The sequence below is a fragment of the Podarcis liolepis genome (assembly GCF_965112155.1).
Source record: "Podarcis liolepis genome assembly, chromosome: 3".
NCBI lineage: Eukaryota > Metazoa > Chordata > Lepidosauria > Squamata > Lacertidae > Podarcis > Podarcis liolepis.
In genome coordinates this window covers 2,496,314-2,509,882 of record NC_139557.1, presented here as the reverse complement: position 1 = coordinate 2,509,882, position 13,569 = coordinate 2,496,314, and the positions used below count along the sequence as shown (strand labels likewise).

Below are 13,569 nucleotides of genomic sequence, written 5' to 3'. Positions count from 1 at the left end.
TTAAATTTGTATACAAATTTAATACATACATACATACATACATACTGTAATGTGGCACTCAACAGTTTTTCAATGGGGTAACGTGGCACTTAGCCTGGAAAAAAAGTTAAAGCCAATTTTGTTAGAGACACTTACCTGTTGGTTCCTTGGGACATACATCTGGCAGCGACTGCACTGGTCGAAAGCGTTTGGCAGAATCCACTTCCCTTTTAATGAAAGTATCACTGCTCTTTGATGGAGGCACTGGTGAAGACCGGTGGCTTGAGGCCATTGCATATAGTCACCACTGGTAAAGTACTGAATTAAAAAGAGATAACATGTATTCATAAACATCTTTTTAGATATTATGGCAGGCTGATGGCAATTATAATATGACAACCCAGTTATAGAAACTGAAAGTTAAGGTAAAAAAGGAGATAAAATGGTTTAGGAAAATGTAATGAGACAACACCATACAGTCTTCTTTATTTTTAATGAATACAGTGGTACCTCGGTTTTCGAACATAATCCATTCCAGAATGAATGAATACAGTGGTACCTCGGTTTTCGAACATAATCCATTCCAGAAGACCGTTCAAGTTCTGAAACATTCGAAAACCAAAAACTCAATAGCCAACAGCTAGGCCTCAGGATCTTGCACTCAGCGGAAGCCGCGTTTCAACTTCTAAGGCATGTTCAAAAACCGAAGCATTTACTTCCAGGTTTATGGCATTCGAAAACTGAAATGTTCATCAACGGAAACATTCAAAAACCGACATACCACTGTATTTTTTTCTTTCTAGGAAAAGTTTTGAGTATATGCTAACAATAAACTCATGGCTTAATGCCACTGAAGTCAATGGACTATTTGTTTTCTTATATTGATGATTTCACATTCTTGTGCAACTATATCTACCAGTACAGTAAGAAAAGAGATCAAGGATATAAACCTTCATAAACCCTTTTTCTTCAACTAGTCTTCATCTAGTTCACTGAATGCAACCAGGTTCTACCTTCCTGTAGAATTTTCTAAGATGCAAATGCTGATTAACTGAACATAAATCATCAATTTGTGATTACTGTACACAGATACCAACATGCTAGGGAAGAGACAGGTGGGATAAGCAGGCTTTGTAAGATATTCTGGAAAAAGTATAATGCTTTTGCTTTCAACTTCCTTGTCGTCATCTTCCTCCTCTCCCTTCTCCCATGCACAATCACCTTATTCCCTGCCAAAGGTGAAAAGCTTAATTTCAGTAACAAAACAGAAACGTAACAGGAAGAGTAAATGTTTCTAGTTGAAGTCATCTCACTAGACCAATAAACCAGTCCTAAATCAGCAGCAACATGATGCCACACTAAATTATTCACAGCCAACAGCTATTTGAGTATAGTCATAAATTTAGCATCAGTTGGTTAGAGCCTGGTGCTGAGAACACCAAGGTTGCAGGTTTGATCCCTACAAAGGACAGCTGAATATTCCTGCATTGCAGGGAATTGGACTAGATGGCCCTCGGGGTCCCTTCCAACTCTATGATTCTATGATTCTATGATCTTATAAATAACTAACCTCGGCAAGCCACTGTACACACCAGTCTATTCACACAACAACAAAAAGAACAATTGCTCTAGTAAAATAGTATCAAAAGGGAAAATATCAAAGTGTGCTCCATAATTAGCAATTACGTGGTGAAAATCATTCCCGTTACATCTTAGACCTGTGCAGTACATTCAAATTAACTGTTTGTGAAGAATGGCCCCAGCTTATTAACTAAAATGTTTCCTCATATTGCAATGTTAAGTTTTCTAATTTAGATAACAACAGCATCCTTCTGAATTTAGTGAATATTTTTTTTAAAATATGCAGTAATGCACAAGCCTTCCAATTCAAATCTCATCACAAAGTAAAAGTGAAATGAACACAAAACAAAACCTCACAAGAAAATCTGAAGTATCACCAACAAAAAATACTTTAATTGCACTCCTACCTTAGACTGCAATTGTATCCTGCAGTCATACCTCAGGTTGCGTCCATTTCAGGTTATGTGTTTTCATGTTGTGTCCCGCAGCAACCCGGAAGTACCGGAATGGGTTACTTCTGGGTTTCGCCACTTGCGCCTGCACAGACACAGCACTTCAACGTGCATCAGTTCCGTGTTACGGACAGGCCTCCGGAATGGATCCCGTCCATAACACGAGGTTCCACTGTACTTCTACATAGATGCAGAAACTATAGCTTACATTCATGGGCATATCCTGGATTTTTGTTGGGGTGGGTAGGCTTTGTTGGGGGGAAAGGCTTTTGTTAGGGGGGCAGATTTGTATTGGTTTTTTATTGATTTGGGGAGGGAACTGCCCCCTGCCCCCCTTTGGCTACATCCATGCTTAAGGTAGGCATTGATATAGCTCCAGAAACTAAAATATGAACCTGGATTAATCACAGCTCATATAATAAACTTAGTTGAACATTTATTTTTATTATATCTCCACCTGCCATTACATTTTCACTGGCAAGGTTAACATACAAATGTTCCAGTTTTAACATTTGGAAGATCTTTTTAAAAACTCACATTTCAGTGCCTGAAAATGATTCATGTTGATATTACTTCCCTCACTGATGTAATAACAGTAGTCTGTCAAATTTTAGATCAATTAAATTAACCTAATACTGATCTAAGCTACGTCTTAATGAAACACATTGCCGTTATTGCAGGCAAAGCATCTGGAATCCACAGGCAAATATACATAAATAATCCCAAATAAATTCCCTGAAATTCAGGGACTCCTTGCTTATTCCAAAGCGCACAGTTTCAGTAAATGCAATAATTGCCCTTGTCCAAGTCAAGAAAGCAAGTAAGAGCTGTCTGCACACCCAAACTACCAAAGAGCTCTGAGCTGAAGCCAAAATGTTTTACCCTGAAAGTTCCCCATACTGCTTAATTTAAACTGTTTATAAAGTATATATGAACAGTATACAAGTTAAGACACAAGTTCCTAAATTTAACCTGCAGGATTACTTGTTTGTTTGTTTGTTTGTTTGAATTCATTGCAGGGTCTAGTATGCTTACATGTCAAATAGGTAGAATAGAAGCTAAATCAAACTAAATAATAATAATTGCTTTTGGCTGGGTCAGAAGGTCTTCTTGACTCAGATCTCTCAATCCATCAATGATCATAGTCAATGAATGTTGATAAATTGGAAAGTTGTGGAAGGCTGGAATATGTATTTCACTGAGATGGGGGATAGCAAATGTGAAATAGTAACCTCTGGATAAATAAGCTGGCAGCAGGCTCAAGTTCACTGGGATTGTGCTGAGAGGAAACCTAACTCCCAGAGTTTTTTTTTAAATTTTATTCAGGATTTTCTTGTTTTACAGAAGTGTAGTGCCTCGTATTTCCCCCCCCCCCCCATGTAACATTTTTACAAATCCGTTTCATTTGTTGAGGCGTTAGGGGGAGAAGAAAAGAAAAAAGAAAAAAGAAAGGGGGGTGGAGAGAGGGAAGATGGATAGGGGTGGGGTCAAGTGGCGGTGTTTCTATTACGTTTAATGTATGTAGAGTTTGGTGTCAGCGTTGCTTGTGTTGTTCACTTGTGTTCCTTTGGTGGTGAGAGAGGTTGGGGTTGGCCTAGGGTGTGATTGTTTGCTTGTGATTGGCTGTGGTGATCTTTGTTTTCATGTGTGAGTGGGGTGGGTGGGTGTTTTGGATCAGGTTAGCCATACTGATTTGTATGCTGTTGGTGGATTATTGTCACTGTCCTGTTGGGCTGTGTGTGTGATAAAGGGGAGCCATACCGGGGTGAAGGTGTCTTCTTCTGTTTGTCCCCGTGTCAGTATCAGTTTATTAGTTAATTTTTCTAGTAGGGCTGTTTCCCATACTATTTGGTACCATTGGTCCATGCTTACTCCTGACAGGTCTCTCCAGTGTCTGGTTATGGTGTTTCTGGCTGCTGAGAGCAGGTGGGTTATGAGTTCTTTGTGGTGTAAATGGGCATTGTTGTCTTGGAAGATATTTAGTAGGGCCAATTCTGGGGTGATGTCTATTACTTGCTTAGTTATTGTACATATTTCTTGTATGGCTGTTGTCCAGAATAGTTGGATTTTGGGACACTCCCACCACATGTGGAGGTATGTGCCTGTGGAGGTGCACCCTCTCCAGCATTTTGGTGAGGTTAAGGTGCAGGTAGCCCCACACCCAAATGGGGAAATAGTAGGCTGAAACTCGGCATACTATATTAGTTTTGCAAAAACATGTCCCTTATTCACTTCCAAATAAGCTAGGAACCTTTTCTGACCTTCAGTATTTAGCAGTTAAGACCCTAGCTACATGTATTATTTAGGATTACAGCTCATAACAGGTCAATAGAAGTATTACTAGCACAATCATATGCACGCTTACTTGGAAGTAAGTGCAGAAACTGAGAAAAGTCTGGGAGAGGAACAATCCTGTCCCATCAAAATGCCATCCAGCATGGCACACTGAAGGTTTTGATTGCTTTCTCAATAAATCATATTTTGTGCAGGTGAGAGCCACCACAAATGAAAGAAAGTACGCAAGTCTTTGCTACATTTCTGACCCAGATACAGTGGTACCTCAGGTTAAGTACTTAATTCGTTCCGGAGGTCTGTACTTAACCTGAAGCACCACTTTAGCTAATGGGGCCTCCTGCTGCTGCCACACAATTTCTGTTCTCAACCTGAAGCGAAGTTCTTAACCTGAGGTAATATTTCTGGGTTAGCGGAGTCTGTAACCTGAAGCTTATGTAACCCGAGGTACCACTGTACTGTAATAGCAAACTCAGGAGGTGAGTACCAAGAGGACTGTAACCAAAGAGGGTGACTAGGAAACAAGACAAATGTGTCCTCATGCTGGATAGAATCCCAAATATTGGAGAAATATATACACATTGCCCTCTCCAAAACTGGCAGGGTGTTGGGAAACAGAAAAAAAAATGCTTGAGAGACTAGATCAGGCCCCTGAACTGGTGGTTAGCTACCCCTGTTAAAACTTTAACCATATAGGCTTGGACTCTAGTTGATTTTCAAAATGGATTATTTATTTCATTCAGATTTTTAATTTAATTTAATTTAATTTTCTGGGAGGGGTTATCTGGGTTTGGCAGATAGAATAGAGCAGGGGTCAGCAAACTTTTTCAGCAGGGCGCCAGTCCACTGTCCCTCAGACCTTGTGGGGGGCCGGGCTATATTTTTGGGGGAGGGAAATGAATGAAATCCTATGCCTCACAAATAACCCAGAGAGGCATTTTAAATAAAAGCACACATTCTACTCATGTAAAAACACTCTGATTCCTGGACCGTCTACGGGCCGGATTGAGAAGGTGATTGGGCCACACCCGGCCCCCGGGCCTTAGTTTGCCTACCCATGGAATAGACTTAGAGGGTTCTAGTAACCCCCATTTCACTCCAGTGAAAATAATGGATCACAGAAAATAATGTAAACTCAATCCAAGGTTAAATTTATATGTAACCACTTATATAACTTTGATTGTCCAACACCAGAGGTGCTCATCTTGGTGCATGCATATATATATATATATATATATATATATATATATATATATATATGCAGGTTTTGGTGTCCTCGGGTGTCTTCCCGTGTAAAAGTTGGGGTGTCTAGGCGACGTTTCGACGAGGTCTCACTCGTCATCTTCAGGCTGGTGCTTTCGGCTTCTTGTTACTGGAACAGAGCGGGATCTCAGTGTTTGAGTTCCTATAAATACTGTAGAGGGGTGTGGTGTATTGCCTCAAAAGTTCTGGGCAGAGGGGAAGTTCCCAGGCTAGTGTTCTTTTCTTCTTTTGTTCCTTAATTACTTGAGGGATATCTTGAGTGATTTCTTGAGTGATATTCTGAGTACCACTTAGGTGGGTCATTAGGTGTGGATTAGTTGCTAAAGCCTTCGTGTCTTGACCTCTTGAATTTGTGAAGAGTTTTTCTGGGAAGATGGCTGTACTGCACTTAGTTGTGCTTTGGCTTGGCTTCGTGTATAGGGGCGAGCTGTGGTTTTGTGCCCTGTGCCAGCCAGATCTGTGTAGGGATTGCAGGGGGGTGCAGCATCCGGAGGTGCCACTATGGTTTGGTTACTGGATGGTGTCTGTAATTTATCTGTGGAGAGGGTCTGGGTTTGGGTCTGGTGTGGTTGATTGGTGGTGGCGTTCTGTGTGCCTCTGGATCTGGTGTCGGTTTTTGTGGGGAGGGCTAATTTCCAGATGTCTGGCAGGCGGGACGTGTCGTCACGCTTGTTCATGTTGTGAGGGTGTTTCTCTATCTCGATGGCTTCCATGATTATTCTCTTGTGGTGATGTTCCATGTTAAAGAGCAAAACTAGATAAAATATATATATATATATATATATGCTTTCGTAGATTTTCACGGGTACAGGAATGCAGGTTTTGGTGTCTTCGGGTGTCTTCCCGTGTAAGAGTTGGGGTGTCTAGGCGACGTTTCGACGAGGTCTCACTCGTCATCTTCAGGCTGGTGCTTTCGGCTTCTTGTTACTGGAACAGAGCAGGATCTCAGTGTTTGAGTTCCTATAAATACTGTTGAGGGGGTGTGGTGTATAGCCTCCAACGTTCTGGGTCTGGTGTGGTTGATTGGTGATCAAAAACCGACACCCACAAAAACCGACACCAGAACCAGAGGCACACAGAACGCCATCACCAATCAACCACACCAGACCCAAACCCAGACCCTCTCCACAGATAAATTACAGACACCATCCAGTAGCCAAACCATAGTGGCACCTCCGGATGCTGCACCCCCCTGCAATCCCTACACAGATCTGGCTGGCACAGGGCACAAAACCACAGCTCGCCCCTATACACGAAGCCAAGCCAGAGCACAACTAAGTGCAGTACAGCCATCTTCTCAGAAAAACTCTTCACAAGCTCAAGAGGTCAAGACACGAAAGCTTTAGCAACTAATCCACACCTAATGACCCACCTAAGTGGTACTCAGAATATCACTCAAGAAATCACTCAAGATATCCCTCAAGTAATTAAGGAACAAAAGAAGAAAAGGCACACTAACCTGGGAACTTCCTCTCTGCCCAGAACGTTGGAGGCTATACACCACACCCCCTCAACAGTATTTATAGGAACTCAAACACTGAGATCCTGCTCTGTTCCAGTAACAAGAAGCCGAAAGCACCAGCCTGAAGATGACGAGTGAGACCTCGTCGAAACGTCGCCTAGACACCCCAACTCTTACACGGGAAGACACCCGAAGACACCAAAACCTGCATATATATATATATATATATATATATATATATATATATGGGGGGTGGGGTGGGGGGGTGCCTTGATGTCAAGAGCAGAGTAAAATCCCACTGTATTGCTAACTAACCTTCTGTTCATACAGGATATATCAGTGTTAGTAGTCTCTACTAGTATCAACAAGATGTTAGCAATTTCACTCCTCAAAAGCTGCATTATGTGATTGGTATAATTCACATGCCTGTCTGAGCAGACTGTGGGAATGGAAAACAGCCTTATCTCTCTTCCACTGTATGTACTTTGTAATGTACTTCTGCTTTTACTGCGTTATAAATAGTAGATTAGACCATGATGTTTCACGCTTCTTGCTGTGTTATGCTAGATGATTAAAGGTAAAGGTACCCCTGCCCGTACGGGCCAGTCTTGCCAGACTCTAGGGTTGTGCACTCATCTCACTCTAGAGGCCGGGAGCCAACGCTGTCCGCAGACACTTCCGGGTCACGTGGCCAGCGTGACAAGCTGCATCTGGTGAGCCAGCATAGCACACGGAACGCCGTTTGCCTTCCTGCTGGCAAGCCATCCCTACTTGCACCCGGGGATGCTTTCGTACTACTAGGTGGGCAGGCGCTGGGACCGAACGACGGGAGCACATCCCGCCGCGGGGATTTGAACCGCCGACCATGCGATCGGCAAGTCCTAGGCGCTGAGGTTTTACCCACAGCACCACCCGCGTCCCTCTGCTAGATGATTAGTGTGCATCAATCAAGCTGGTTTATGTCGCTAAGCACACTGGATGAGCGGGGAGATGCCTCTTCCAGCGTTGCTCGGAGTTCTGGGGGTTAGCAGGCACCCCTGGGCATTTTCCAACACATTGCACTCTGCAACTATTCTACAAATGATTTAGTATAAGAATATTAAGTTTGCATGCCTTAATGAGGAAAGTCCAAGAAAGCCCAGTAAGGAGACCTCCTATCTCTTCCAGTTCCATCAGTTTAAAAAAACCTTTGAGATTGTAACACGCACGGCTATTTTCAAGTCCTAAACAAAAGATTAAACACATTTAAGAAAAACAGAATAAACATTCAAATGTGTGATAAACCCACTGATTTCAAATGTTGATAAAAAGAGGTGAACGGACAGAAGACACCAGGTGACTTTTTTGGTACAGAGTAAGGGAACTCATTTATAAACATGAATGTGGCCCAACTCAGAACTTTTTAGTTTGAGGATAGGATGGTTACTCTGGTGTATGTATATGCATGAAATGCACAATACACACATATGTCTGACATTAAGACATGATGCTTCCTCGGGTATCATTTGAAGTTATGTTGTAAACCCATGAATACATGACACATTCTTATTCTTATTATATATGCCAGAATGGAAGCATATACGGTAACGCTGGGAAAACATAACAAAAACATTGTAGGAAGCCATCTCAATCCAGACTGTCAAATGAAAAGCTCAATGGTGGCACTTTCCAAGTACCAGCTATCGGGTGCATTCAATATGCTAGGCACATATTAACATGGAAGGACAGATGGAGGCAGCTGTGAAGGCAAAGTGTATATATAACCCTTCAAAATAAATCACATATACAGTGGTGCCCCGCAAGACGAATGCCTCGCAAGACGGAAAACTCGCTAGACGAAAGAGTTTTCCGTTTTGGAGGTGCTTCGCAAAACGAATTTCCTATGGGCTTGCTTCGCAAGACGACAATGTCTTGCGAGTTCCTGTGGGTTTTTTTCCCTTCCCCCCTTTTTCTAAGCCGCTAAGCTGCTTATCAGCTGATCCGATCAGCAGATAAGCCGCTAAAAGCCGCTAATAGCGCTAATAGCGCTAATCCACTAATCCGTCAATGGGCTTGCTTCGCAAGACGAAAAAACCGCTAGACGAAGAGAATCACAGAACAGATTCTTTTCGTCTTGCGAGGCACCACTGTACGCCTTTCATCCGAGGATCACAGGGCAGTTTTCAATATAAAAAACACAAAAAGTAGTAGTAGTAACGCCTTGCCAATCTGGCTGGATAACATAGTAATAAACAAAACCCTTCCACTAGTCTGTCCCAGCTGGATCTTCTTATATGTTTCTCTTCCTATTTGTCTTTTTCAGAGTTTAGAAGCAATGGACCAAAATAATTTAATATTAAACAAGCCTAGCAGTGAATCACTTTTACTTCCAAATAGTATTCGCATTGATTTTGCCATCAGCATTTTTGTCTCATTTCTCATTCTGCAGCTGAAATATACCTTAAGATCAAAAGAATCATAATACATGAATAGTACTTTATCTTGAATATAACCTAGGACATGGGTAGGCAAACTAAGTCCCGGGGGTCAGATCCGGCCCAATCGCCTTCTAAATCCGGCCCATAAACGGTCCAAGAATCCGCATGTTTTTACATGAGTAGAATGTGTCCTTTTATTTAAATGCATCTCTGGGTTATTTGTGGGGCATAGGAATTCGTTCATATATTTTTTTCAAAATACAGTCCGACCCCCCACAATGTCTGCTTGGCAGGGGGTTGGACTCGATGGCCCTTGTGGTCTCTTCCAACTCTATGATTCTATGACCGGCCTCCTGCTGAAAAAGTTTGCTGACCCCTGAGGTAGAGTATGCAGCAGCTTTGGAAGGATCTCTCCATGTCTTGTCTTTTTATCAGATATTTTCCTGCTCAAAATACAAGATGGCACTCTCTAAATGGATTCATGTCACAAATTTGAAACCACTTGTTTTTTTAAAAAAAAAGCTTTGATAGGGTAAATTGGTGCCTAAGGTTGGGTAGGACTTCACTGGCCATTCCTTGCCTATTAATCTTACTGGTGGAAAGCTAGCCTTTTAATATTATTTTAATAGATTACAAGTCCTCAAGAGGGTCAGTAACTTGTACACTGAATTGGGACAAAAGTGGGTTTTTTAAAACCAGACTAAAGAAGTCTATGTCATTAACAACTTTTTCGTATGAATGGCTGCTGTTAACATATCAGTGTGTCTGTTTGTTCTCAATTTCATTCCTTCCGACCTCAATGTTTATAACTCCACTCCACCCTGCCACCTTCCATATATCTGTCTGTCTATAAAATTATTCATGATAACACTTTGTGCATCTGATAAAATGGACTGATGATGCTGGTCAGTCTAGAGAAGAACCAGCAGTTCGTGGAACCTACTTGCCCTCTGTGGGGTTCGCAGGATACAACCTTCCGTGGAAAGAAAGGGCAAGGGAGAGAAATTGTGGGCGGAAAGGATTGCCTGCAAACAGTGCCCTATGGCTTAAAATGGGTGGAAGGTATTTGTGTAAGAAGAATTAAAGCAGTGGGTGATATCCTCTGGAAAGGGAACTATGGGGTGACAGCTCATGCCAATTTGGGGAGGGTGGGGAAAAGGGAGAGGAAAGGGGTTATGACAAAGCATGGCAGACCCTCTAAGTGTCCCTATTTTCCAGGAGTGTCCCTGATTTAGAGAAGCCATCCCAGTTTCTGATTTGATCCCGGAAAGTCCCACTTTTCCTTAGGACGTCCCTATTTTCATTGGAGAAATGTTGGAGGCTATGGAGTTATTGACCTCCAAGCCGTCTGAAGGCAATTCTGTATAGGGAAGCTTTTTTAATGTTTGATTTTTTCATGATGTTTTTATATATGTTGGAAGCTGCCCAGAGTGGCTGGGGGCAGCCCAGTCAGATGTGTGGGGTATAAATAGTAAAATGATCATTATGGAATGGGACGTCCCTATTTTCATCAGAGAACTCTTGGAGGGTCTGGCACAGGCACTGGCTCCCTGGGCGCCCCAGCACCCACCCCATTCCCCCTGAAGGGGCCGGGCACCCACAATCGCCACGCCGAGCTGGCACTCCTGCGGCGAGGGCAGCCGGACCCCACAAATAAGGTGCAGCAGGAGGAGGAGGAAGGAAGGCAGGCGCTACGGAAGAAATGTGCGGGGCTGCTGAGGGCCAGAGGGTGGCCTGCTCCCTTGGGCTGCCGGTGGGATCCGAGCCCCCGCTTCCTCTCTCTCTCCTACGCCGCCTTTCCTGAGGGGTCGGATCCGGCTGCTGCTTTCGAGGCGGGCAGGAGCGCAGTTCCGGGGCCTGGAATTCATGGCGGGGCCGAGGAGGTGGCCTCCTCCTCCGCCCGCCGCCCGCCTCCCGGCCCCTCCGTACCTGCGGGAAGAAGCTGCCAAGGCGGCGCCGCGGCCTAGCGCCTCCCAAGCGACACGTCGCCACCATGGAGCGGCTCTCCGGGCTGCCGGCGGGGCCCAGGGCGGGCGGCGGCGGCGATGCGGCAGCGAGCGGAGCGGCCCCGGCAAGCGCCGCCTCTCCCGCAGCCCCGGCCAGCAGGAGGAGGAGGAGGAGCCGCCGCCGCCGCCGCCTCTTCCGCCCCTTCTGGGCCCAGCTGCAGCCCGCGGAGCACCGGGCAAAGGGCCTGCTGCGCCGGGCGGCCCCGGACAGAGATTTAGCGGCAGGCGCCTCGCCACCCGCTTCCCTCCCCGTCAGCAAAATACAGCCGCCGCAGATGAAATAATGGCAAGCATGGTACCTCAGAAATCAGCTGCCTTCGCGGTCAGCGCCGCTTTCTTTCCAAACGTTTATACGTCTCGCCCTTGGCATATGAAAGTGCGCCCAGGCTGCTCATAGCAAAACACTGAAATCGGAAGCAAAAATAGGAAACGGCGAAGGGGGGGGGGGGGAAAAGCACCTCAGGAAAACAAACGCCCAGCTGCAGGAGCCCCGCCAAAGCGCAGCCCGCAAGCTCCTCTGCCGAATACTCCTTCGGGGCGAGCCATGTTTCTGCAGCACCGGGCGAGGCCAGCAAGACCAGCGCGCTCAGCCTCCCCCCCCCCCCCGCCACACTGGGCCGCATCCTGAAGACGCCCGAATCCCAAGAGACTGAAGCGTCCACATAAGAGTAACACCTTGACTGGGATAAGGAAGAAATCAATGGGACTTGCTCGGGATGGGACGTTGCCACTCCCAGCTCCCTTCCTCTCCCCCTTTCATCCTCCATTCTCCGCCCCCCGTCACACCTGCAAACATTTTCATAAAGTGTAGCATCTCCCTTTCCCATTTTCTGTCTTAGAGAAAGCCAAAGCTTTCGTGCATTTACATTAATGAATTTTCAAAGTATTTTGAAATAAAATGGTAAATTATAAGTAACTTCTCTTGTCATAAATATTACATGGTTTTATTCCAGTTTGCGTACCTTCAGAAAACTACTCCATGTTTCAAGATGCAATATCACTTTATCGTCTTATTTATTTATGTAATAAACAGAAATTATCAGAGTAGTTTACAATAAAAGGACCCAAAAAGTTGTCTGTGAACAAACACTGGCTCTCTGGGCCTGAAGCGCGATGAGTCACCTGGGACTGGACTCCTTCACCTTGGTCCAGGGCTCCTTTGCCTGCTCTGCCTCTACAGTGGGAGGCGGCGGGGCTTCTGAAGAGTCACTGGGAAAGACAGGAAGGGAGAGCATTCTTGTATTGGGGTCCGCAGGTATCTGGTTGGCCCCGATGAGAAGAGAATGCTTGATCCAGGAGGTTCATCTTAAATGATTAAAAGCCTGCTTCTTGCCGCATCAAGCACTAAAAATTGAATGAAGTAGGTGCTAGGCCAGTCTCTCAGGGAATAAAGTTCCACAGATGCAATAATACTACCCTTGTGGAATAAAGAAGGAAGAAATAGCAAAAATGGCCGTGCCTGCCTTAAGGCACCAAGGCTCTGCGAACAAAGGTGCTCAAACAGCCCAAAGGAGAACTTTATCTACAACCTGAGTTTTTTATATCTTTACAACCTGAGTTGTTTATGTCTTACAACTTGAGTTGCTGGAGAAACTGCAAACGAGATAAAGTAGATGTTGGAGTCGACAGGCTAGAATACTCCCTAAGAGGCTCCTTTCCTTGCTAGTGTTACAATTAAGTAAAGAATGTGTTAAAAGTAGATTGTTAGCCTTGAAAGAGGGATAGATTTATAGTTTAGAGGTGACTGGAGAGAACAAGGAGAAATAACAGGTGATAGTTTAAGAACTATTACACATGCTCAAACACTTCATGAATATTATAGAACAACACCCCTGTTGGAGAAACGGCTAATTTGAATGGACATGGGATGTATGTTATTGGTGGGGGTACATATTAGAGGGACATACAATGTAGGCGGATCGGGAAGCCTGTAAACTGCAATTTCTTAACCAATAGGAATTGTAGGAGGGATATTTGAATGGTTTTAGGTTATAAATTATGTGTGATGTAAGCTGAAAGACGCACTGCTCCTTTATAGCATGAGCTGAGGGGTTGCCCGTGCAGTGCTATTACAACAATAAATCTGGCTATGCCTGATTGTGGTGTAGACCCCTTTT

The 13,569-nt window shown here is 44.3% G+C and overlaps 1 protein-coding gene across 4 annotated transcripts in view; it reads right to left on the bottom strand.

Moving 5' to 3' along the window:
* The window catches only part of VPS54 (VPS54 subunit of GARP complex), a 44,008-nt gene extending 31,981 nt beyond the window's left edge, over positions 1–12,027 (bottom strand). Inside the window, exons 1-2 of one of the 4 annotated variants that reach the window (XM_083495133.1) lie at positions 11,752–12,027; positions 136–297 (exon numbers count right to left, since the gene is read on the bottom strand). In XM_083495133.1, the coding sequence (XP_083351259.1) occupies positions 136–271 (136 nt within the window). In that variant the 5' untranslated portion in view covers positions 272–297; positions 11,752–12,027. Of the gene's footprint in view, positions 1–135; positions 298–929; positions 1,014–11,375; positions 11,524–11,751 lie in introns of those variants that run through there. The other 3 variants (XM_083495132.1, XM_083495135.1, XM_083495134.1) reach the window with 3 other exon arrangements.
* Between the last annotated feature and the right edge of the window lie 1,542 nt (positions 12,028–13,569).